This window comes from Heteronotia binoei, chromosome 11 (genome assembly GCF_032191835.1).
Source record: "Heteronotia binoei isolate CCM8104 ecotype False Entrance Well chromosome 11, APGP_CSIRO_Hbin_v1, whole genome shotgun sequence".
In the NCBI taxonomy this organism is placed as follows: Eukaryota; Metazoa; Chordata; class Lepidosauria; order Squamata; family Gekkonidae; genus Heteronotia; species Heteronotia binoei.
The window spans coordinates 81287778-81313448 of NC_083233.1; the positions used below are offsets into that span (position 1 = coordinate 81287778).

The 25671-nt window shown below is 50.9% G+C and overlaps 1 protein-coding gene across 1 annotated transcript in view; it reads left to right on the top strand.

Annotated features, from left to right (window-relative positions):
* Positions 1–25671, top strand: part of RPH3A (rabphilin 3A) — a 101689-nt gene that overhangs the window by 41462 nt on the left and 34556 nt on the right. Inside the window, exons 3-7 of the mRNA XM_060249352.1 lie at positions 8374–8503; positions 11947–12033; positions 17025–17181; positions 19352–19411; positions 25088–25249. Coding sequence (XP_060105335.1) covers positions 8374–8503; positions 11947–12033; positions 17025–17181; positions 19352–19411; positions 25088–25249 — 596 coding nt within the window. The remainder of the gene's footprint in view (positions 1–8373; positions 8504–11946; positions 12034–17024; positions 17182–19351; positions 19412–25087; positions 25250–25671) is intronic.

A 25671-nucleotide genomic window follows, 5' to 3' on the forward strand; every position in this document is an offset into this window, starting at 1 on the left:
AGTGGAGGAGTGGGGAATCAAACCCGGTTCTCCCAGATAAGAGTCTGCACACTTAACCACTTCACCAAACTGGCTCTTCTATGAGCCCCAAAGAAGGTGGCCCTATCCTTCATTATTTCCAATGGAGGGAAGGTATTTAAAAGGTGTGCGGTCCCTTTAAATGTGATGACCTAAACTCCCTTTGGAGTTCAGTCATGCTTGTCACACCCTGGCTCCTGGCTCCACCCCCAAAGTCTCCTGGCCCCACCCCCAAAGTCCCCAGATATTTCTGGAGTCGGAGCTGGCAAGCCTATGCTCTCCCCAGTTCTTATCTTGAAACCTGACTTGTTTGCCTCTGCCACAGAGTACCAAGTGCAAAATATGACCTGGCTTTTAGGGATGTAGCTTTAATGTTGATATTCTTGATGTGTAGCCAGCAATTACGGTATAAGAGGTTTGGCTTTTAGCATCGTATTTCGTCTTGAGTTCTGGCTAGTTTCACTGCGTGTGTGCGTGTTCAAGGCTCAGTGGACTGAAGTTAGCCTGTTGTTTCTATAAGTTTGATGACTTATTAAAATCTCCTTGTAACCACATCTGGATCTCGCATGTCATTTTCTTGGACTTTCTGTGAACTTCAGAGCTTCAGGGCTGTAAACACCTCCCCGAGTTCTAAGCCCAAACCTTCAGGAAGTTCCCAACCTGGAGTTGGCAACTGTAGCTTCAGAAGCCTGAATGGGCAAAAAGGCTCCTTCCCAACTTCCCTGAAGTCCTGTGGTTGTGCTGCTGAGTCCCACCGATGTGCACTTTAATGCATAAGAAGTGGGTGCCTAAAAGGCACAACAAGAATGATGATTTTTCAAGTTCAGAGACTTTTTCTCTCTGCTTGGAACCTCAAATTCCTTACCTGACAAATACCACTCATAAGCGACCCCTTCCATCACCTTGCTGCACTTGCCGCCTTAAGGGTGTGTGTGTTTTTTTTTAAAAAAAGTCTTACCAGGGCTTTTTTTTTGTAGGAACTCATTTACATATTAGGCTATGCCCTTGACATCACCATTGTTTCACACAGGGCTCTTTTGGTAGAAAAAGCCCAGCAGGAGCTCATTTGCATATTAGGCCACACCTCCCACCATCACTATTGTTTTACACCGGGCTCTTCTGGTAGAAAAAGTCCAGCAGGAGCTCATTTGCATATTAGGCCACACCTCCCGCCACCACCATTGTTTCACACAGGGCTCTTTTGGTAGAAAAAGCCCAGCAGGAGCTCATTTGCATATTAGGCCACACCTCCCACCATCACTATTGTTTTACACAGGGCTCTTTTGGTAGAAAAAGTCCAGCAGGAGCTCATTTGCATATTAGGCCACACCTCCCGCCATCACCATTGTTTCACACAGGGCTCTTTTGGTAGAAAAAGCCCAGCAGGAGCTCATTTGCATATTAGGCCATACCTCCTGCCATCACTATTGTTTCACACAGGGCTCTTTTGGTAGAAAAAAACCTAGCAGGAGCTCATTTGCATATTAGACTACACCTCCCGCCACCACCATTGTTTCACACAGGGCTCTTTTGGTAGAAAAAGCCCAGCAGGAGCTCATTTGCATATTAGGCCACACCTCCCACCATCACTATTGTTTTACACAAAGCTCTTTTGGTAGAAAAAGCCCATCAGGAGCTCATTTGCGTATTAGGCCACACCTCCCACCATCACCATTGTTTCACACAGGGCTCTTTTGGTAGAAAAAGCCCAGCAGGAACTCATTTGCATATTAGGCCATACCTCCTGCCATCACTATTGTTTCACACAGGGCTCTTTTGGTAGAAAAAAACCTAGCAGGAGCTCATTTGCATATTAGACTACACCTCCCGCCACCACCATTGTTTCACACAGGGCTCTTTTGGTAGAAAAAGCCCAGCAGGAGCTCATTTGCATATTAGGCCACACCTCCCACCATCACTATTGTTTTACACAAAGCTCTTTTGGTAGAAAAAGCCCAGCAGGAGCTCATTTGCATATTAGGCCACACCTCCTGCCATCACTATTGTTTCACACAGGGCTCTTTTGTTAGAAAAAAACCTAGCGGGAGCTTATTTGCATATTAGGCCACACCTCCTGCCATCACCATGGTTTCACACAGGGCTCTTTTGGTAGAAAAAGCCCAGCAGGAACTCATTTGCATATTAGGCCACACCTCTTAGAAAGTTCAGTTCGTATACGTCTGAGTTTTGTTGTTTAAGAGAGTAAGTAATTTTGTCGAGCATGCAAAGTACTTGGATTTTGGTATGCCAGTTTAAAATAGATAAAGGCTTAGAAGACTTCCATTTAGAAGCAATTTCCAGTCACGCAGCTGCACAAAGATATTCAACTAACTCATAATTGTAAAAATGAGGAATTTGAGGTATCCGGAGGTTTAAAACTGCATTTTCAAAATGTAGAGGGAATGAGAAATGAAGGATTTGCCAGATTGTTCTTTGTACCTGGGCCCAAGAGGTTTGGACTGCAGGGCACTGCCACAAGCAATGATGTTGAGTTCCTCTAGCATTACATCCTTTCCAGCAGAGTCTAGAGAGGTTAGGAAGTATGTAAAATAGTTTATTGGGGGTGGTATACCATCAGGTAAGGGTCTTAAGGATTTGGGTCCTGATTTTGATATATGTGGCTTTGAAGGCATGAGATTTCCAAATTTTATGCCAGTGCTTGGAAGGAGTGGGGATTTGAACCCAGGTCTTCCAGATACTAGTTTGACACTCTTCATCCATCACGCTGCCTCTGAATGGCCGTGGTCTTGATCATTGCTTATCGCTGGGACCCCCTCCCCTCCCCTCCCCTGTCTACTGGTGTCTGTTTCCGATTCAGCTCTGTTGCTGTCAGCTGGAATATGCTGCATGAAATGCTCATGATGTTCTGCCAGGTCTTTCCTTCGTCTTCGGGCTGCGATGATAAATATTTAACCACGGAAAAAACGCAGGCAAAAGGTTTGGAGGGCAGCTCTTCTTAGAGATGGAGCAGAAGCCTGCACTTAAGGAGCAGGGATTTTTGGTTCCTAGGAGGAGTTGGAAACCAACAAGCTGGGGGTGGAAGTGGGGGCAGGACCATTGGCTTCCTGGGACTGGAGGGAAGGGCTCGTTCTGGCTCATGTGCTTCTGCCAGAGACACAAAATGGGTGTTAAATGCTCACAGCTGTATTTGCGCATGGACCAGTCCTGGCTCGTCAATTTAGGAAGCACTGGTGCGGACCGCTGAGAGAACGAGCTAGCTAGCCCACCTGCAAATGGCGTCTCTTGTGGTGCTGGAAGCTCCGCCCTAGCCCCAGCCACCCACGGAAGCCCTGCGAGGCCTGTCGCCTGCTCAGAGATGCTACCCAGCTTGTGTGGGTGTGTGCGCGCCTCTGCACTCCGCACGTGCTCAAAGAATTGCCATTTGCCAGCGCTTAGACTTGTGAGGAGTGAGTCTCGTGGCAGGAAAGGGGTTTGGGGTCTGGGCCGAGGGCTACAAGCACCCGGCTGTTGGGGGAAACTCCGGCAAGCGCAGAGCTCCGTTCTCATTCCACGTGTGCCGTTTTAACGTCTTTGTCAGATTTGGGTCAGGCCTGGCAGGAAGGTCTGAAGTTTCCTGCAGGCTTGAAGCTCTGAGAAATCTCTCCGGCAGCCCTCCCTCCCCTCTCTCCCCGAAAAGGAATAAATAATGCATTGACTTTGTGGCAGGCCCAATTCGTGTTTCCTTGGATTCTGAAGTGTCCCCCTCCCCACAGTTGTGCTGCATAGACACTGGAGTCTCCTCCAGCTCTGGGTGGGGAAATCCACTGGCATTTGGGGGATGGAGTCTGGGGAGGGGGCTTTGGGGAGGTGAGGGGCACCAGCAGGGTACAATGCCAGAGAATCCTCCCTCCACAGCAGCCATTTTCTCCAAGGGAACTGATCTTGTTCCTCTGGAGATAAATTATAACAGTGTGGGAAATCTCCAGGTGCCACCTGGAGCTTGGCAACCCTGATAGAACTGGACTCTGGGGCTTCTGGGTTGGGAAATCCCTTGAGATGTTAGGGGTGGAACCTTGAGAGGTGGGGTTGCCAAGTCCAATTCAAGAAATATCTGGGGATTTTGGGGGTGGAGCCAGGAGACATTGGGGGCGGAGCCAGGAACAAGGGTGTGACAAGCATAATTGAACTCTGAGGGAGTTCTGGCCAACACATTTAAAGGGACAGCACACCTTTTTAAATGCCTTCCTTCCATAGGAAATAATGAAGGATAGGGGCACCTTCTTTTGGGCTCGTAGAATTGGACCCCCTGGTCCAATCGTTTTGAAACCTGGGGGGTATTTTGGGGAGAGGGAGAGGCACTAGATGCTATACTGAATATTTGGTGCCTTTACCTCAGAAAACAGCCCCCCAGAGCCCCCGATACCTCCAGATCAATTCCCCACTATACCCTATGAGAATTGATCTCGATGTAGGGAATAATGAAGGGCCCAGCAGACATTTCCTCCTCCCCACCCCCCGTTTCTGGTGACTGAAGTGCGGGATTGGCCTCTCTACTCACCAGTTGCAGCCAACTTCTTCAAAGTAAGACAGATGCGCCATCCCAAGAGGAAGCCTTTCCAATCTGAGCCTGAAGCCCCCGGAGATGGGAAGGCACATGGCGGCTTTGGGGGCGGAGCTTCCCCCCGCCAGCCAGCTGACTGGGGGCGGGAAGGAGCCTGGGAAAGCGGAAGAACCCCCACTGGGACCTGGGGATTGGCAAGCCTATTGAGAGGGCGGGATTTGGGGAGGGACCTCAGTGGGCGGGGTATAATGCCTGTAGGCATTTTCTCCAGAGGCACTATTCCCCATCACCTGGAGATCTCCAGGCCCTCCCTTGAAGTTGGGAACCCTAGCTGGGAAGCAGGCGGCTCTGGCTGCTCTCCTGAACATCTTCTTTAACGGAACTCCTCCCCGTGGATAAGGTCTCCAGAACAACTGGGTCGAGGGGTTCGCAGGATTGCATTCTCTCCTTGGGGCTGGATGATTTGAAAATTGAACATATGAACATATGAAGCTGCCTTATACTGAATCAGACCCCCTCGGTCCATCAAAGTCAGTATTGTCTTCTCAGACTGGCCGCGGCTCTCCAGGGTCTCAAGCTGAGGTTTTTCACGCCTATTTGCCTGGACCCTTTTTTGGAGATGCCAGGGATTGAACCTGGGACCTTCTGCTTCCCAAGCAGATGCTCTACCATTGAGCCATTGTCCCTCCCCTGCTCTCCAGGGTCTCAAGCTGAGGTTTTTCACACCTATTTGCCTGGACCCTTTTTTAGTGGAGATGCCGGGGATTGAACCTGGGACCTTCTGCTTCCCAAGCAGATGCTCTACCACTGGACCGTCGTCCCTCCCCTGCTCTCAAGGGTCTCAAGCTGAGGTTTTTCACACCTATTTGCCTGGACCCTTTTTTAGTGGAGATGCCGGGGATTGAACCTGGGACCTTCTGCTTCCCAAGCAGATGCTCTACTACTGAGCCACCGTCCCATAATTGTGAGAGGCAACTCTGGGAGGAGCCATTCCTCCAGCCTCCAGGCAAGGGACAGGCACTTTGCTCATGTTCTGAAGAACCTGGCTCCAGTGCACACTGCTGGATGGTCATGACTGGATGTTCAGTTTGTCTGGCCATTGTTTCAGACGGAATACAATTATTTTGGAGCACACACATTCGTGCATACATGCGCATACGTTATCTACACGCACACAATTAGCAATATATGCCAAAATCACAAAGTCCTTAAGAAAACGTAAAGGGGGCAGGGTCGATTGGCCAGTGTCAGTGCCCTGGTATTGCTCTTGCGAGTTATTGTGAAGAAATGCGTTTCCTCTTGGGAGGCTGGCAAGGAGCAAAGCCTCTACTCTGCATTTTAACAGTTTTTTCCTTCCTCTGGGCAGAGAACCGGCTTACCTCAGCGCACCTTCGTACAAGTGTTAATAGAGCTGGTGAAAATTGGATAGTCAAGCTTCCCCCTTCTTCAGGCAAGGAACAGAGAGCGGGGAGTGTCGAATTCTAGAGACGCTTGAGGAAGGAACTTTTTGGACACAGGGACCGACTTCCCACTAGCTTTATGCCGGTCTGACGCTCCTCTTCTCAGCGGGGCTTCCGTCGGATCTCACACTATCTGCCCCGGGGCTACTACTAGCTTCGCCTTTTTCAGGCGGCAAGCAGAAACTGGTTTTTAGAGGATCTTGTTTGCTGCGCAAAAGAGGCGGAGTGAGTTGCAGCCCTGGGGCAGATAGTGTGAAATCTGACGGAAGTCCACGGAGAAGAGGAGAGTGAGAGCGGCAGAAGGCTAGCGGGGAATCGGTCACAGGAAAAGCTTCCTTGATCTGGGCTGACCAAAGCCAAGTAGGTAGAGTACCAGAAATGATAAAATCTCCTTGCAAGAGGGAGGTGCTCTTTTTCCCTTGAGTGCTACAACTAGGAGCGCGTAGAGACCCTTCTTCTGGAGAGATGGAGGGAACTTCCAGGTAATGGTGACTCTGTAGAGAATAGAATATCTAAGCTAGAGCCTGGCCTGGATTTTAATACCTGGTAAGGCATGTTTAGAGAAAGGGAGAGAGACTTTGCATTTTTACCAATTTCTTTTGGATTCCTTGCTCAAAGGATGCTTGTGAACTGCTGAAAGTGCGCTGAAAGTATGCTTGTGAACGTTTTCTTTTTTTATGATAGAGGTTTACAAGATTCTGCATGGGATAGAAAAGGTAGAGAAAGAAGTACTTTGCTCCCTCTCTCACAATATGAGGACTCGTGGACACTCAATGAAATTGCTGAGCAGTCGGGTTAGAACGGATAAAAGGAAGTCCTTCTTCATCCAAATGTGGAATTCACTGCCCCAGGAGGTGGTGGCAGCTGCAAGCATAGACAGCTTCAAGAGGGGATTGGATAAGCATCTGGAGCAGAGGTCCATCAGTGGCTATTAGCCACAGCATATTGATGGATCTCTCTGTCTGGGGCAGTGATGCTCTGTATTCTTTGTGCTTTGGGGGGGGGGGGGCGGGCAACAGTGGAAGGTCTTCTAGTGCCCTGGCTCCACTGGTGGATCTCTTGATGGCACCTGGATTTTTTGGCCACTGTGTGACACAGAGTGTTGGACTAGATGGGCCATTGGCCTGATCCAACATGGCTTCTCTTATGTTCTTATGCCTGGGGCAGTGATGCTCTGTCTTCTTGGTTCTTGGGGTGGGGGCAAAAGAGGGAGGGCTTCTGGAGTTCTGGCCCCACTATGGACCTCTTGATGGCACCTGGGCTTTGGCCACTGTGTGACACAGAGTGTTGGGCTAGATGGGCCATTGACCTGATCCAACATGTCTTCTCTGATGTTATTATGCCTGGGGCAGTGATGCTCTGCCTTCTTGGTGCTTGGGGGGGCAGCAGTAGGAGGGCTTCTGAAGTTCTGGCCCCACCGGTGGACCTCCTGAAGGCACCTGGGTTTTGACCACTGGGCTACACAGAGTGTTGGACTGGAGGGGCCACTGGCCTGATCCAACATGGCTTCTCTTATGTTCTTATGGGACACAGAGTGTTGGACTGGAGGGGCCATTGGCCTGATCCAACATGGCTTCTCTTATGTTCTTCTGTGACACAGAGTGTTGGACTGGATGGGCCACTGGCCTGATCCAACATGGCTTCTCTTATGTTCTTCTGTGACACAGAGTGTTGGACTAGATGGGCCACTGGCCTGATCCAACATGGCTCCTCTTATGTTCTCTTGTGTTCTTAACTTTGGATACTGGCAGTGGTTCTCCATACCACATAGACCTATCTGTCTCTCTGTCTCTCTTTGTGTCTCTGTCTGTTTGTTTGTCTATCTCTCTCTGTCTCTCTCTCCCCATCACCTCCCTCTGCCTTGCTATTCATAGTGGTGACTTTGAGCCTTCGGCCAGCCTCTCTGCTAGCAGCCCCTAACCCTACTGAACCCCATCCCCAATCTGCAATGCAGGAATAATAATATTGGCCTCCTATACAGTGTCGTTGGATGAACTGCTGAGCTAATGTATGCAAAATTTCCCTGCCAACGTGCCCTAGAGCAGCGGTGACAGATTACTCCCTCCCCAGATGTGGATTTAGAGGACTGTGCAGGCGCCAGTGGGCTGTGGGGCCCAGTCCTACGGTGAGACGTGCTGTGCCGTGTTGTTCCTGCGCACTGTTTAATCTGGGGCCGTGGGGACGCATACTGATACCTCAGCTTTCCATCCCGCTCTTGTGACCCCAGCTTTTCCCACAGGGCTGATGCTGAGGCGCTGACACATGAGCCTCCTCTTCTGTGTCCCATGAGAGGACTGTACCATGTCAGCAAGGACCCTGTGTCTGAATAGGCTCTGCTTATTAACTAACCGGCACTCCTTAACCTTCGGGGTGTCATTTCTCATCTCTATTTAGGCGTCTCATGAATCGCCTGGAGGACATGCGCCGGAACGTGGCGGGCGATGGAGTCAACCGCTGCATCCTGTGCGGGGAGCAGTTTGGCCGCCTGGGGTCTGCGTGCGTGGTGTGTGAAGACTGCAAAAAGGTAGGAAGCTCCGTCCCACCCACTGCCTTCACACCCCTCCCCTGGCTTGGCCGGAAAAGCCGAATTGCGGTAACCAGGCCCACCCAACTCAGCGAGTGGACCTCGAACTCTGTGCTGACAGATCCTCCGTAGGAAAGGTGCTCAGCTCCCAGGAGGAGAAGGGATAGGCTCCTTGGCCTGTTGTTAGGGTTGTTGCCAGCTCGAGTTTGGGGAATTCCTGGAGGTTTGTGGAAAAGGATGGGAGGCCAGCCGGAGATAATGCTGTAGAATCCACTCTCCAAAGCAGCTGTTTTCTCTCAGGGAAACAGACCTCTGTCATCTGGAGAGAAGATGCAATCGCTGGAGATCTCCAGATCACACCTGGAGGTTGCCAAGCCTAGGTGTTGGGAGCTCTTGGCAGGGATTTCACCCGCGAGGTCTCATTTAAATAACAATATTTGCGACTGTGATCACACACACAAAATAATGCACTTTCAATCCGCTTTCAATGCACTTTCCAACTGGATTTTTTGCCAGTTCATGTGGTAAAATCCAGACCGATTTCCCACTTAATCTTATGCCGCTCTCACTCTCCTCTGCTGCTGGATTTTGCACAAACTGCCCCAGACCAGCGAGTCTCTTCAAGTTCCCGCCGCAGCAGGCAGGATGATAATGATAATGATATTGGATTTATATCCCGCCCTCCACTCCGAAGAGTCTCAGAGCGGCTCACAATCTCCTTTCCCTTCCTCCCCCACAACAGACACCCTTTGAGGTGGGTGGGGCTGGAGAGGGCTCTCACAGCAGCTGCCCTTTCAAGGACAACCTCTGCCAGAGCTATGGCTGACCCAAGGCCATCTCAGCAGGTGCAAGTGGAGGAGTGGGGAATCAAACCTGGTTCTCCCAGATAAGAGTCCGCACACTTAACCACTACACCAAACTGATCCTCTGAAAACCGAGGCAGCTTGTGCGAAATCCAGCAGCAGCCCCGCAGGGAAAAGGAGCAACAAGACCGAAACTAGGTGAGTGGGAAATCGGTCCCAGTTGGAAAGTGCATTGAAAGTGCATTATTTAGTGTGTGACCGATTTCCAACTAGGGCTTATTCCAGGTGGAGAGCCCCTTTGCTCCTGGCGCTTCTCTTCGTTTTTGCACAAGCTGCCCCAGAGCTGTGAGTCGGTGCGCCACTTTCCTGCAGCAAGCGAGATCCTCTTACAAGCAGTTTCTGCTTGCTGTGGAAAAGTGGTGCGCCAACTCAGAGCTCCGCGGCAGCTTGTGCAAAAACAGAGAGAAACGCCGGTGTGTGTGTGTGTGTGTGTGTGTGTGCAAAAGGGCTCTCCACCTGGAACAAGCCCTAGTGGGCAATTGGTCTGTGTGATTGCATCCGTATATGACCAAATAGTTTTCATCTGGTTTCTTTTCAGATTCCTTCACATCTGGGGCATCAATTTTGGTTCTCATTCCCTGTCAGATTTGTAGATTTGTTTGGTTCCCCCTTGAATGCTGTGTAGTTTGGGCACAGAGTTTTACATGTGCCATGGGCATCATCATAGGCCTATAATATAATGGTGATTAATAAGAAATAATGCATGTTTTATTGGGGGGGGGATCTGTCACAAGGAAACAATGAAAATAAGAAATCATAGGAGAAGTCAAATGAAATCGGAGCTCAAACTTCAGTCATGAGAAAGTTGGTGTGTGTGTGTGTGATGAATCCTCTTCCCTTTAAATCAAATCCCCTCCCTATCGAGACGAATCCCCCAACCACTGTGGAAGGGTGCCAGTTTGGTGTAGTGGTTAAGTGTGCAGACTCTCACCTGGAAGAACCAGGTTGGATTCCTCACTCCTCCACCTGCAGCTGCTGGAATGGCCTTGGGGCAGCTGTAGTTCTTGCAGAGTTGTCCTTGAAAAGGCAGCTTCTGTCAGAGGTCTCTCAGCCCCACCTACCTCATGGAGTGTCTGTTGTGGGAGAGGAAGATAAAGGAGATTATAAGCTGCTCTGAGTCTCTGATTCAGCGAGAAGGTTGGGGTATAAATCTGCAGTCTTCTTCTTCACTGGCCCAAACTGTATAAATCGATGGTGCGGTCTCATTTGGAATACTGTGTACAATTCTGGTCACCGCACCTCCAAAAGGATACTATAGCATTGGAAAAAGTGCAGAAAAGGGCAAATAGAATGATTCAAGGTTTGGAACACTTTCCCTATGAAGAAAGGTTAAAACGCTTGGGGCTCTTCAGCTTGGAGAAACGTCGACTGCGGGGTGACATGATAGAGGTTTACAAGATTCTGCATGGGATGGAGAAAGTAGAGAAAGAAGTCCTTTTTTCCCTTTCTCACAATACAAGAACTCGTGGGCATTCCATGAAATTGCTGAGCAGTCAGGTTAAAATGGATAAAAGGAAGTACTTCTTCACCCAAAGGGTGATTAACATGTGGAATTCACTGCCGCAGGAGGTGGCGGTGTCTGCAAGCATAGCCAGCTTTAAGAGGGGATTGGATAAAAATATGGAGCAGAGGTCCATCAGTGGCTATTAGCCACAGTGTATATATATATATGTGTGTGTGTGTGTACACACGCATATATTGGCCACTGTGTGACACAGAGTGTTGGACTGGATGGGCCATTGGCCTGATCCAACATGGCTTCTCTTATGTTCTTATGTTCTTAAACTGGCATATTTGACTTGTGTGAGCAGTCAGGTCTCCCTGCTCCAGTTTTAATGTTTGGGGGGAGGGGAGCCTGCCCCCTTCTTACCTGGCCCTCTGCCCACAAGAGCTCTCCAAGGCTGTCCTTCACCCGCCAGACAGCTCTGCTCCCTCGCCATCCTGAAAGGGAATGCCACCTTGCCAAGTGTTCGGCACAAGGAAAAGATTCTTAATTAAACTAGAAAGCGGACCCCCGCGCACCTGGGTTGCGCAGCACAGATGGCATATGAAAGCTGACACCCCGCCCCCCGTCAGCTGGCAGCGAGAGGGCTTGTCATCTTTTCTTTTGGCCGCCCGCATTTCAAGGTGTGTGATTAGGCTCAGAGCTCTTTGTCAGAGCTTCTTTGGATTCAGCTTTTTTTTGGGGGGGGGGGCAGAGTGGTAAAGCTGCAGTACTGCCGTCGGAGCCCTCTGCTCATGACCTGAGTTTGATCCCAGCGGAAGCTGGGTTCAGGTACCCGGCTCCAGGTTGACTCAGCCTTCCATCCTTCCGAGGTCGGTCAAACGAGTCCCCAGCTTGCTGGGGGGGAAGCGTAGATGACTGGAGTAGGCAATGGCAAATCACCCTGTAAAAAGTCTATCGTGAAAACATTGTGAAAGCAACGTCACGGCAGAGTCGGAAACGACTGGTGCTTGCACAGGGGACTACCTTGACCTTTAAACACAGGCTAGAGCTCTATAGAGCACCCCAGGAGTCTGCTTTTGTTTTGGGAGTTTCGGGGTTTCTCACTGTGTCGGTGGCTCTCTTTTTGGACACAGAACGTCTGCACCAAATGCGGCATCCAGACGACCAACAACCGCCCCCATTCCATTTGGCTGTGCAAGATTTGCATCGAACAGAGAGAGGTCAGTTGGGGACTGCTTTGGGAGGCTGTCCTGCGTCTCTGCGTGAGTCCTTGCGACAAGGCTTGCATGGGGGGGGGGAAGGGGAGGGGAGGCAAGAACAGTTTTCTGAGGTTGAGGAACACAGACCAGATAAATGCTGCAAAATTGAACTATTTCAGCACCGTTACTGCTGAAAAACAAACGCACAGATGCCTTATCATGTCAGTGACAAACATACATCGGCAAATACATACAGATGCCTTATAATGTCAGCACATTGGTCCATCTAGTTCAGTATCCCCTATTCTGATTGGCTGCAGCTTGTATGGAAAAAGATCTTCCCAGTGTCTGTTACTGCAAATGTCAGAAACTGAACCCAGGACCTGAGTGAACTTATGAAGCTGCCTTCTATTCAATCAGACCCCCCTGGGTCCATCAAAGTCAGTCTTGTCTACTCAGACTGGCAGCGGCTCTCCAGGGTCTCCAGCTGTGGTTTTTCACACCTACTTGCCTGGACTCTTTTTAGCTGGAAATGTCGGGGATTGAACCTGGGACCTTCTGCTTAGCAAGCAGATGCTCTACCACTGAGCCAGCATCCCTTTCATATATATGAACATATGAAGCTGCCTTCTACTGAATCAGACCCCCCTGGGTCCATCAAAGTCAGTCTTGTCTACTCAGACTGGCAGCGGCTCTCCAGGGTCTCCAGCTGTGGTTTTTCACACCTACTTGCCTGGACCCTTTTTAGTTGGAGATGCCGGGGATTGAACCTGGGACCTCCTGCTTACCAAGCAGATGCTCTGCCACTGAGCCACAGCCACATTCATGGCTCTCCAGGGTCTCCAGATGAGGTTTTTCACGCCTACTTGCCTGGAGCCTTTTTAGTTGGAGATGCCGGGGATTGAACCTGGGACCTCCTGCTTACCAAGCAGATGCTCTACCACTGAGCCACCGTCCCTCCCCCGTAGAAACATATAAAACTGCCTTCTACTGAATCAGACCCTCCTGGGTCCATCAAAGTCAATCTTGTCTACTCAGACTGGCAGCCGCTCTCCAGGGTCATAGGCAGAGAAGGGCCTTTCCCATCCCTTCCTGCCTGGTCCTTTCCACTGGAGATGCTGCTGGGGACTGAACCTGGGACACCTTAGCATGCCAAGCGACTGCTCTACCACTGGCCCCTTCTATAATCAATGGTGGCCTCGTACTGACTCAGATCCTGGGTCCGTCAAAGTCAGACTGGCAGCGGTGCTTCAGGGTCTCAAGCTGTGGTCTTTCACATCACCCGTTACCTGGTCCTTTTAAGCGGAGATGCTGAGGATCGAACGTGGGATCTTTGGCAAGCCGGTCAGATGCTCTTGCCGGTGATCCGCAGTCCGGGCTCTTCAGCAAAGCTTTCCCCAAGCATAAGAAGAGAGGAAGCTGCCGGAGTCTCTGCCCATCCCTCCCTCATCGGTGGCTCTCCAAGGGTTCTCCCAGGACCCCAGATGCTTTAACTAGTGCAGGGCTTTTTTTGTAGCATATTTGCACCAAACTGGCTCCTGTTCAGGCCCTGGGGGTACCACCAGTTCAGTCCTTTTTTGTAGCAGGAACTCCTTTGCATATTAGGCCACGCCCTCATGATGTAGCCAATCCTCTTGCAGCTTACGATAGGCCCTGTACGAAGGGCCCTGTAAGCTCTTGGAGGATTGGCTACATTCAGGGGTGTGTGGCCTAATATGCAAAGGAGGTCCTGCTACAAAAAAGGACTCAACTGGTGGTACCCCCCAGGGTCTGAACAGGTAGCCAGTTTGGTGTAGTGGTTAAGTGTGTGGAGTCTTATCTGGGAGAACCTACTCTTCCACTTGCAGCTGCTGGAATGGCCTTGGGTCAGCCGTAGCTCTCGCAGAACTGTCCTTGAACTGTCCTCAGTCCCACCCGCCCCACAGGGTGTCTGTTGTGGGGGGAGCAGATATAGAAGATTGTAAGCTGCTCTGAGTCTCTGATTCAGAGAGAAGGCTGGGGTATAAATCTGCAGCCTTCACTGCCCAGTAGGGCCTCCATCCCCTGGAAAGTCAGCCCAGGGTGAGTTCTGCAGCCGAATGTGCACGGACTGGAGAGGTGGTGCTCCTCTCTTGGCTTGATAGCTGCAGGGAGCCGGCTTCCCCCGTGGCCCAGTCCCTGGTTCACGCAGCGGCACATCAGCGGCCCTGCCAGGGTATCGCTGCCTTCCTTTGAGCTACAGCTGAGAAGGGAGGTCTGGCTGGCTTGTTCGTTCCATGCAAGGGCCCTGGAAACAAGCTGCGGTGCTGGAGGTGCCCTGCAAGTCTGGCTGTTGGCTGGTTTTGTGTTTCGATGCTGGGTCATGGGGGCGGGCAGGTTGGGGGAGGTTTCGTTGAGAGAGTTGTGTCGGGGGAAATCTCTCCTGGACGAGCACCCGAAGGCTAGCCCTCTGTCCTGAAATCTGGATTATTGGTTGCAGGGCTCTTTTTCTATTAGGAGCTTCTCTGCATATTAGGCCACACACCCCTGATGTAGCCAATCCTCCTGAAGCTTACCGTAGGTCCTGTAATAAGAGCCCTGTAAGCTCTTGGAGGATTGGCTAGATCGGGGTGTGTGGCCTAATATGCAAAGGAGCTCCTGCTAGAGAAAGAGCTCTGATTGGTTCCCCTAGAAATCAGTTCATGCTCTCCAGAAATGTACAGGGAACCAGAAGCAGACCACCTGAGAGCCGTTGCGTTGTAGTGCTTGACTAGGATCTGGGAGAGCTAGGTTCGAATCCCTGCTCTGCCGTGGAAGCTCGCTGGGGGACTTTGGGCCAGTCACAATCTCTTAGCCCAACCGACCTCACAGGGTTGTTGTGGGGATAAAATGGAGGAAAGGAGAATGACGTCGGCTGTCCTGGGTCCCTCAGAACAGAAAGCCAGTTTGGTGTGGTGAAGTGTGCGGACTCTTATCTGGGAGAACCAGGTTTGATTGCCCACTCCTCTACTTGCACCTGCTAGCATGGCCTTGGGTCAGCCAGAGCTCTCTTATCTGGGAGAACCGGGTTTGATTCCCCACTCCTGCACTTGCACCTGCTAACATGGCCTTGGGTCAGCCAGAGCTCTCTTATCTGGGAGAACCGGGTTTGATTCCCCACTCCTGCACTTGCACCTGCTGGCATGGCCTTGGGTCAGCCAGAGCTCTCTTATCTGGGAGAACCAGGTTTGATTCCCCACTCCTCTACTTGCAGCTGCTAGCATGGCCTTGGGTCAGCCAGAGCTCTCTTATCTGGGAGAACCGGGTTTGATTCCCCACTCCTCTACTTGCAGCTGCTAGCATGGCCTTGGGTCAGCCAGAGCTCTCTTATCTGGGAGAACCAGGTTTGATTCCCCACTCCTCTACTTGCAGCTGCTAGCATGGCCTTGGGTCAGCCAGAGCTCTCTTATCTGGGAGAACCGGGTTTGATTCCCCACTCCTGCACTTGCACCTGCTGGCATGGCCTTGGGTCAGCCAGAGCTCTCTTATCTGGGAGAACCAGGTTTGATTTCCCACTCCTGCACTTGCAGCTGCTAGCATGGCCTTGGGTCAGCCAGAGCTCTGTTATCTGGGAGAACCAGGTTTGATTCCCCACTCCTCTACTTGCAGCTGCTAGCATGGCCTTGGGTCAGCCAGAGCTCTCTTATCTGGGAGAACCGGGTTTGATTCCCCACTCCTGCACTTGCACCTGCTAGCATGGCCTTGGGTCAGCCAGAGCTCTCTTATCTGGGAGAACCAGGTTTGATTCCCCACTCCTCTACTTGCAGCTGCTGGAATGGCCTTGGGTCAGCCAGAGCTCTCTTATCTGGGAGAACCGGGTTTGATTCCCCACTCCTGCACTTGCACCTGCTAGCATGGCCTTGGGTCAGCCAGAGCTCTCTTATCTGGGAGAACCAGGTTTGATTCCCCACTCCTCTACTTGCAGCTGCTGGAATGGCCTTGGGTCAGCCAGAGCTCTCTTATCTGGGAGAACTGGGTTTGATTCCCCACTCCTCCACTTGCACCTGCTAGAATGGCCTTGGGTCAGCCATAGCTCTGGCAGAGGTTGTCCTTGAAAGGGCAGCTGCTGTGAGAGCCCTCTCCAGCCCCACCCACCTCACAGGGTGTCTGTTGTGGGGGAGGAAGGTAAAGGAGATTGTGAGCCGCTCTGAGACTCTTCGGAGTGGAGGGCGGGATATAAATCCAATATCTTCTTCTTCTTCATCTTGGAGAACCGGGTTTGATTCCCCACTCCTGCACTTGCACCTGCTAGCATGGCCTTGGGTCAGCCAGAGCTCTCTTATCTGGGAGAACCAGGTTTGATTCCCCACTCCTCTACTTGCACCTGCTAGCATGGCCTTGGGTCAGCCAGAGCTCTCTTATCTGGGAGAACCAGGTTTGATTCCCCACTCCACCACTTGCACCTGCTAGCATGGCCTTGGGTCAGCCAGAGCTCTAGCAGAGGTTGTCCTTGAAAGGGCAGCTGCTGTGAGAGCCCTCTCAGCCGCACCCACCTCACAGGGTGTCTGTTGCGGGGGAGGAAGATAAAGGAGATTGTGAGCTGCTCTGAGACTCTGAAATTCAGAGTAGAAGGCAGGATATAAATCCGATATCTTCTTTCTCTTCCTCTTCTCCTCCCCATAGGGGAGAAAGGAGGAGCATAAGAGATGTAAATAAAACAATAAATGATGGGGAAGCCTTCTAGCCTCACCTTGTTTCTCTTGAGCTTTTTTTCAGTATGTAGGGAAGAGTTTCTAAAAGGGGGGGGGGCGCAGCAGCTCCATGATTTTGGGGGCTCTTGGTCAAAGCCCTCTCTTTGGCCTGCCTGACCCTGCAACGTGGGAATCCCCTCCTGCTAGCTCTGGGGGTAATCTGGGGGAGGCAGCACGGCCGGGGCTGTGGACCTCCTGCCCCCACTGTGACGCCAGCCCTGCGAGGGTGGGGGTCGTTCTTTCCTCTGGTTCCCCCATTCGGGAGGTGTGTTGGAGCCTGTGAGCCAGGAGTGCATCTCTCCTATGGTCTCTGTCTGCCTCCAGGTGTGGAAACGCTCTGGGGCTTGGTTCTTCAAAGGCATGCCGAAGCAAGTGCTCCCGGAACCGATGCCCATCACCAAGAGCAAGCAGCAAGCTGCGCCCAGCGAATCGGCCCCGCCTGCTCAGGACCCGAAGCCCTACTCCCGCCGGCAGACCCCAGGTAGGTGAAAAGGGAGCACTGACTTGCCTTATGGATCTGTCGTCGATGGTGGTGTTGGTGGAAAGGGCTGTCATGGCGCAGCCAAGTTTGGGCGGTCCCCAGGGTTTTGAAGAGACGGGACATAAAGAGATAGTTTGCCGTCACGGGACCTTTTTTTGTAGCGGGAACGCCTTTGTCTATTAGGCCACCCCCCCCCTGTTGTAGCCAATTCTCCAAGAGCTTACAGGGCTCTTCTTCCAGGGCCTGCTGGAAGCTCCAGGAGGATTGGCTACATCAGGGGTGTGTGGCCTAATAGGCAAAGGAGTTCCTGATAAAAAAAAAAGCCCACAGGTCGCCCTGTCATAATGCCCTTGTATAAATCGATGGTGCGTTCTCATTTGGAATACTGTGTGCAATTCTGGTCGCCGCACCTCAAAAAGGATATTCTAGCATTGGAAAAAGTGCAGAAAAGGGCAACTAGAATGATTAAAGGGTTGGAACACTTTCCCTGTGAAGAAAGGTTGAAACGCTTGGGGCTCTTTAGCTTGGAGAAACGTCGACTGTGGGGTGACATGATAGAGGTCTACAAGATAATGCATGGGATGGAGATAGTAGAGAAAGAAGTACTTTTCTCCCTTTCTCACAATACAAGAACTCGTGGGCGTTTGATGAAATTGCTGAGCAGTCAGGTTAAAACGGATAAAAGGAAGTACTTCTTCACCCAAAGGGTGATTAACATGTGGAATTCACTGCTACAAGAGGTGGTGGCGGCTACAAGCAAAGACAGCTTCAAGAGGGGGTTAGATAAAAATATGGAGCAGAGGACTGGATGGGCCATTGGCCTTATCCAACATGGCTTCTCTTATGTTCTTATGTGACACAGAGTGTTGGACTGGGGTGGCCATTGGCCTGATCCAACATGGCTTCTCTTATGCTCTTATGTCACACAGAGTGTTGGACTGGATGGGCCACTGGCCTGATCCAACATGGCTTCTCTTATGTTCTCTGAATCCCAGACCCAGGAGGCAACATCAAGGGAAGGTCTCAGTCTCTCTTCCCAGTTGTTGGCCCTCCCTCCAGAGGAGCTGGTTGGCCCCTGCATGAGACAGGATGCTGGACTGGATGGCCCCTCCCTGGGGTGACCCAGCAGGGCTCTTCCGATGCTCTTTACCTGGCTTTGGTACTCACTGCAAGAGGCACTCCTGAGCCAATGCCAGGTCCTTGAGCCTGTTCCAAAGCCCTGTGAGCTGTGTGGCTCCCCACCCAAGTCCTAGCCAGGCAGAAGATCCCTTCTTAGATGTGTGTGTGTGTGTGTGGGGGGGGGGGCTTTGGTGGACTGTGTTCCACCTCCCTTTGTTGGCATGCCCTCCCTTGGTACCCAAAAATCACTTGCATCACAATAAATTGTATTCGTATCTCACAAACCACAATCAAAAGTGCAGAAGAATGAATGGAGCCCAGCTCCAGCAAGAATGTCTTCATTCAATTAGTCCCGTTCTGACAGAAGACGAAATGAAGTCCAAACCCTTACAAGAAGGGGAAAAGGCTCAAAAGAACACCGGTAGAGCGTTCCAAGCAAATAGAACGAAATTTGTGAAGTGCAGCTGAGAGAAAGTTATGCGCCACTTTGCTCTTGATAAAGTGTGAACTGCCTCAGGGCGGTTCTTCGAAACGTGCAACAAGTACAGTCGACAGACGCGTTGAGAGACTGAGGTTGGATTTCTCCGGCGAGTGAAGAGAAGCGAGGTGAAGAGTCGCCGCTGTTGCTCCACCTCCCTCTGTGAACGGACTTTCACTCTACTGGTGTTCTTTTGAGTCTTTTCCCCTTCTTGTAAAGATTTGGACTTCATTTCATCTTCTGTCAGAACAGGACTAATTGCACTGAGACATTCTTGCTGGAGCTGGGCTCCATTCATTCTTCTGCACTTTTGATTTGTGGTTTGTGAGATACGTTTGAATACAATTTATTGTGATGCAAGCGATTTTTGGGCCACACAGTCGTGTATTTTTGTTTATTACTTATTACTGTGTTTTGTTTTGACGTGCTCCCTTGGTTGCCAGCTGCTGTAAGGGTAGTGCCATCCAAGAGGGCAGAGCACTGGGCATTGTGCCTGCTGCCAATTCTGATAGCTCCTGCCTGGGAGTGCCCTTCTGTTTTGCTCTGTAAACCCTTTCTTGTTCTGTTTTCCAGGCCAAGGTGAAGCGTCGCCTCCTCCCCCTCCCCCTCCTCCCACTGAGCAGGAATCTTATGGTGAGTGGCCTCTCTTTCTTCGGGGCATGGAATCCTTCCATTACTCTCTCCTCCACCGGCCAAGGGCTGGGAAGGAATCCAGCGGGGCCATGCTCCATTCAGGGAGGGATTTTGACAGACCCAAAGAGACTCCCTAGGAATGTGGTCAAGTGGAGAGCCAGTTTGATGTCGTGGTTAAGTGGGCAGACTCTTATCTGGGAGAACCGGGTTTGATTCCCCACTCCTCCACTTGCAGCTGCTGGAATGGCCTTGGGTCAGCCATGGCTCTCGTAGGAGTTGTCCTTGAAAGGGCAGCTGCTGTGAGAGCCCTCTCAGCCCCACCCACCTCGCAGGGTGTCTGTTGTGGGGGGAGAAGATATAGGAGATTGTAAGCCGCTCTGAGTCTCTGATTCAGAGAGAAGGGTGGAGTATAAATCTGCAGTCTTCTTCTTCTCCACTCCTCCACTTGCAGCTGCTGGAATGGCCTTGGGTCAGCCATAGCTCTCGCAGGAGTTGTCTTTGAAAGGGCAGCTCCTGTGAGAGCCCTCTCAGCCCCACCCACCTCGCAGGGTGTCTGTTGTCGGGGGAGAAGATAGAGGAGATTGTAAGCCGCTCTGAGTCTCTGATTCAAAGTGAAGGGTGGGCTATAAATCTGCAGTCTTCTCCTCCTCCACAATGGTACTTATTCTGGGATGGAGCCTTTCCTCTCCTTTGCCATGCACTGTCCAAATGAATGAGTTTCAGAAGGCGAACCAAACTGAGTCACAAATGGGCTCCCCCACCATTTTTCTAGGGCTTTTTTGGAAGCAGGAACTCCTTTGGGTATTAGGCTACCTCCCCTCCCAAATGTTGCCAATCCTCCAAAAGCTTACTGGGCTCTTCTTTCAGGGCCTACTGTAAGTTCCAGGAGGATTGGCTACATCAGGGGTGTGTGGCCTAATAGGCAAAGGAGTTCCTGCTACAGAAAAAGCCTTGCATTTTTCCATTCTCTTCAGCCCGAGAAACTTCAGATAGATTAATTGAATGGGTGGTATCTCATTCTCTGGCAACCCTTAGCTCTTCTGTCAGCCAACTAAAGCCTTCTCTTGACCTAAGGGGCTTTTGACTGAACAAGCTGGGAGGATACAAGTCTCGGTCGGGCAGAAAATGCTGCTGTTTTTGAAACTTGTAGGCTCCCACCTAGCTAAAGCTACTGGTAACGGATGGGACTTAAGAATGCAAAAAATTCCTTGCAAGTAGAGATCTAGCACTACAAGGAGTGCGCCGGATTAGACCCTTTCTTCCTGTTGCGCTTGTTTTCTTCTTGCAGGGGGAAAAGTTCTAGCCTAGCTCACTCCTCTTTTTTAATTTTTATTTTATTTACAAAATTGATATGCCGTCTTCGTGACCTTACAAGGGCCACCAAGGCGGCTAAGGAATTAAAACGTACGTGATAAAACCACATTAAAAAACCATTAAAATCAATCCCCACCACCAAAAAAAGTGAAAAATAAGAGTTAAAATACATTCAAAATATAAAATGAGCAATGAAAACATTGGTTAGGAAGGAGGGATCATTGAAGGAACACCAAACCAAACAAAAAAGTCTTCAACCAGTGGTGGAAGATGGCAACAAAAGGGGACAGATAAAATATTCCACAATGGGACCCCCTTGAACATATATGAACATATGAAGCTGCCTTATACTGAATCAGACCCTTGGTCCATCAACGTCAGTATTGTCTTCTCAGACTGGCAGCGGCTCTCCAGGGTCTCAAGCTGAGGTTTTTCACACCTATTTGCCTGGACCCTTTTTTGGAGATGCCAGGGATTGACCCTGGGACCTTCTGCTTCCCAAGCAGATGCTCTACCACTGAGCCACCATCCCTTCCCTTGAAATACAACTTCTCCCCATTACAGTGTCCTCTACAGGAGGTTGAGGTACATCCAGAATTGTGTCTCTCTAGGTTTGCTCAAATCTTGTCCAGTTGAACTTTTTTAAAGTCGGCAGGGGAGAAAACAGCAAGTTGGGCTTAATTTAATCGATTCAGATCTTCATTCTGGGAATCTTTTCCCCATTTACTTTTCAGGGTTAGGTCACTGTTCCAAAATTACATCCGAGCCCATGTGCTGATGAGCGAAAGACATTTTTAAAATGCAAATATTACTTCAGCCAACAATTCTTCAAAATAATGTAATGCAAAATGGAAGAGAGTATTCTCGGACCGTCAAGGGAATCTTCTTGAGCCTGCAGACTAGAAATCCGGGGGCTGAAATCCTGGTTCTTCCAAGGCCGCCTCTGCAGCTGTCTTGAGCCCCATTCTCTCCCCCTCTTGAGAAGCCCAAATTGGTGCTTGGGGGGGCCGTCCCCCAGCCCTCCCTGCTGCCATTTGGACTGGATCTTCTGCTATAATTCTGAGCCGGCTGTCAGCTCCTCATCAGGAGGCACTAATGTGGAGTGATTGCCCCATTATTAAAATCTGGATCCGTCTGTAAATCCTACGGAATTGCCTGACACCCCGGGGAGCGCCAGGCGTTGGCTGGCTGATTGATGCTGTCAGAACAGTCATTAGCTTGCTCGTTAGAGCGGCAGATGATCCAGGCAGGCAATGACAGGCCGTGATTTTGCCCTGGATTTCAGCTGTCTGGAAGACAGCTCCAAACTTCCTTCTGTGGAGAGAAAACAAAAAACCTTCTCTTCCTTCCAATACAGGCTTGCAAAATAGCCATTCAGCTGGTCACCTGGGGGGAGCGGAGAATCGCCTCGAGGTGATCCACTGGTGACCTTTTTGTAAACGGGGAAGGGCTTTTTTTGTTTGTTAAAAATGCCCAGCAAGACCTCACTTGCATATTAGGTCCTCCCCCATGACATCACTATTGTTTTGCACAGTTTTTTTTAAAAAAAGTTCAGCAGGAACTTATTTGCATATTAGGCCACCCCTCCCCCGACACCAAGCCAGCTGGAACTGCATTCCTGTGCATTCCTGCTCAGAAAAAGTCTTGAACTGGGAATTAAGTTCTTTGTTTTATACTACTGTTAGCGGCTCCGTGGCGCAGAGTGGTAAAGCAGCAGTACTGCAGCACTTTGGTCTGAACTCACGACCTGAGTTCGATTCCAGCGGAAGCTGGGTTCAGGTAGCCGGCCCAAGGTTGACTCAGCCTTCCATCCTTCCGAGGTCGGTCAAATGAGTACCCAGCTTGTTGGGGGGAAAGTGTAAAAGACTGGGGAAGGCAATGGCAAACCACCCCGTAAAAAAAAAAAAGTCTGCCATGAAAACATGAAAGCAACGTCACCCCAGAGTCGGAAACGACTGGTGCTTGCACAGGGGACCACCTTTACCTTTAAACACAGGCTAGAGCTCTACAGAGCACCCCAGGAGTCTCCTTTTGTTTTGGGAGTTTCGGGGTTTCTCACTGTGTCGGTGGCTCTCTTTTTGGACATAGAACGTCTGCACCAAATGCAGCGTCCAGACGACGAACAACCGCCCCCATTCCATCTGTCTGTGCAAGACTGGTGCTTGCACAGGGGACCTTTCCTTTTCCCTTTGTGCTACTTCTCCTAAGAACCTCTGGTTTTTGGCACGGTGCTGTCGCACATGCTGAGTAATGTGCTTTTTATGCACTTCGGCGATGGTTTGCAAGTGGGTTTTTCTGTTTCACACGGTCCCTCCTGGTTGCAAAGTGCATTGGCAGTAGCTTATTCAGTATGTGCGAAAACAGCTGAAGTGTCACGTGGTGGTTATACTGTTGGATGAGGACTGGGGAGATGCAGCTTGAAACCATCTCTGGGCTACGGAGCCCCTGGGAGGTCCTTGGGGGTGCGGTTTCCCGCTCTCAGCCTTGCCTACCTCACAGGATTTTGGGGAGGAGAAAACGGAGGCAGGCAGAACCATGTGCCGTCCTGTGCGTGAGGGCCATCCCAGAGTTATAGCAAGGTCCCCCCACCCCTTTTCTTGCCACCCGATGTGAAAAGCCCCCCTGTTGCAGCCCCGCCCCTCCAGAGACTAGCACCAGGTGCTTTCCGTGTTCTGGCTCCTCCCAAGCTTTCCACCAGCCAATCAACGAAGCTGGAGGACAGCCAGAGTGGGAAGCTGCCTTGGGAGCCAGTTGGGTGGAAGAAGAAGAAGATATTGGATTTATATCCCGCCCTCCACTCCGAAGAGTCTCAGAGCGGCTCACAATCTCCTTTATCTTCCTCCCCCAGAACAGACACCCTGTGAGGTAGGTGGGGCTGGAGAGGGCTCTCCCAGCAGTTGCCCTTTCAAGGACAACCTCTGCCAGAGCTATGGCTGACCCAAGGCCATGCCAGCAGGTGCAAGTGGAGGAGTGGGGAATCAAACCCCGTTCTCCCAGATAAGAGTCCGCACACTTAACCACTACACCAAACTGGCTCTGGAAAGCAGGGCTTTTTTTTGTAGCAAGAACTCCTTTGCCTATTAGGCCACACCTCCCTGATGCAGCCAATCCTCCAAGAGCTGACAGGGCTTTTAGTACAGGGCCTATTGTAAGCTCCAGGAGGATTGGCTACATCAGGGAGGTGTGGCCTAATATGCAAAGGAGTCCCTGCGACAAAAAAAAGCCCTGACTTTGCATATTAGGCCATCCCCCCTAATGTAGCCAATCCCCCAAGAGCTTACAGGGCTCTTAGTACAGGGCCTATTGTAAGCTCCAAGAGGACTGGCTACATCAGGGGTGTGTGGCCTAATATGCAAAGGAGTTCCTGCTACAAAAAAAGCCCTGGTGGGAAGGATGTGGGTGTTTGGGCTATGATGCCAGGGTTAGTGGGATTCGGCTGACACAGCAGAAGAGCTGGCTGTCTGTCCCTTCCCATTTTGGTGTAGTGGTTAAGTGTGCAGACTCTTGTCTGGGTTTCATTCCCCACTCCTCCACTTGCGGCTGCTGGAATGGCCTTGGGTCAGCCATAGCTCTCGCAGAGTTGTCCTTGAAAGGGCAGCTGCTGTGAGAGCTCTCTCAGCCCCACCCACCTCACAGGGGGAAGAAGATAAAGGAGACTGTGAGCCGCTCTGAGACTCTGATTCAGAGGGAAGGGCGGGGTATAAATCTGCAGTTTTCTTCTTCTTCTTCCCCAATTCATCTAAAAAAACAGTCTCCACTAATTGGGGGAGGGGGGAGAGTCTGCTTGCATGTGGGGAGCTATGTAGGAGTGGGGCCAGAGACTGATGTTTTAAATGAGTAGTCTGCCTATTTGTGACCCCCCCACTGGTGACATCATACCCAGCCCCACCACCCTTCCTCCCCCTTGCCTTAGCTTCCCGCCCTTTCTCTCTTGAACATTTACTCTTCCTCACTTTCTATGACTTTGGGCTCCACAGCCAACCGTCCTCTCAATTCCCCGCTTGCTCCCTCCTGACCCCAATGTCTGGGACTTGCCCTCCAGCGTCAGCGCTTTCCCCTCACTGCCTGCACAACTGGTTGGCAGCATTCTGCTTCTGGCCCATTCTCTCCCTCAGTTAGCATGCCCTTGAATACTCTGTGATGTCACAGCATCCCAGCCAATGGCCAGGCTGAGCATGCAGACTAAATTTCCACCGGAGCCAATTCCTGGTCTTTCCAGGCTCTGCAGCTTTCGAAGATTTTCTTGTGTTTGCAGTCTTAATTGCTGGAAATGAGATTTGTTTGCATTTGCTGTGACAACGGGAAAGTAACTTCATCACTGTTGGCCTTTTTTTTGTGTGTGTGTGCGCGCTATACTTCCAGGCAATGAGCCAACAGCAGTTGCTTCCAGTCGGGGAAATTATCCACAAGTTAACCGCAAACCTGCCGAGGGCAGAATGGCTCCTAGTGGCAGCGAGTACGCCAAGGAGGGCGCGGAAAGCCGAGGCTACTCTGGAGAGACCGAAGCCACCAGAAGCCCTGGAGGTGAGAGAATCCACCAGGGATCCATTTGTGGAAATCGCTGTCCTGCCATCTTCTCCAGCATCTTGTCAATCTACTCTGTGAGCTTCTGGTTTCCGTGCTAAGGCAAACCAAGGTCCCGTGAGAATGGAAGGCAAATCATTTTAAGCTACAGTGAGCCTAAAGCATCCCTTTTGTGGAGGAAGCTTCCTGCTGTATCTCTGTATGAGTCCCCTCTCTGGCCTTATGCCCCCCTAACAAGTGGCCATTAGAGCTGTGGGTAACATTGCCTCATCTCTGTATCAGGTGTGACTGGAACACTCCTGATAAGATGGGATCCGCAGATGTAGCTACTCTGTGGAGGATACCTGTTGAGTCTCTGCAAGAGGCTGGGCTTGCTCAGAGCGGTGACTCATGCAGAAACAGGAGATGGGCTCCTCCATGGC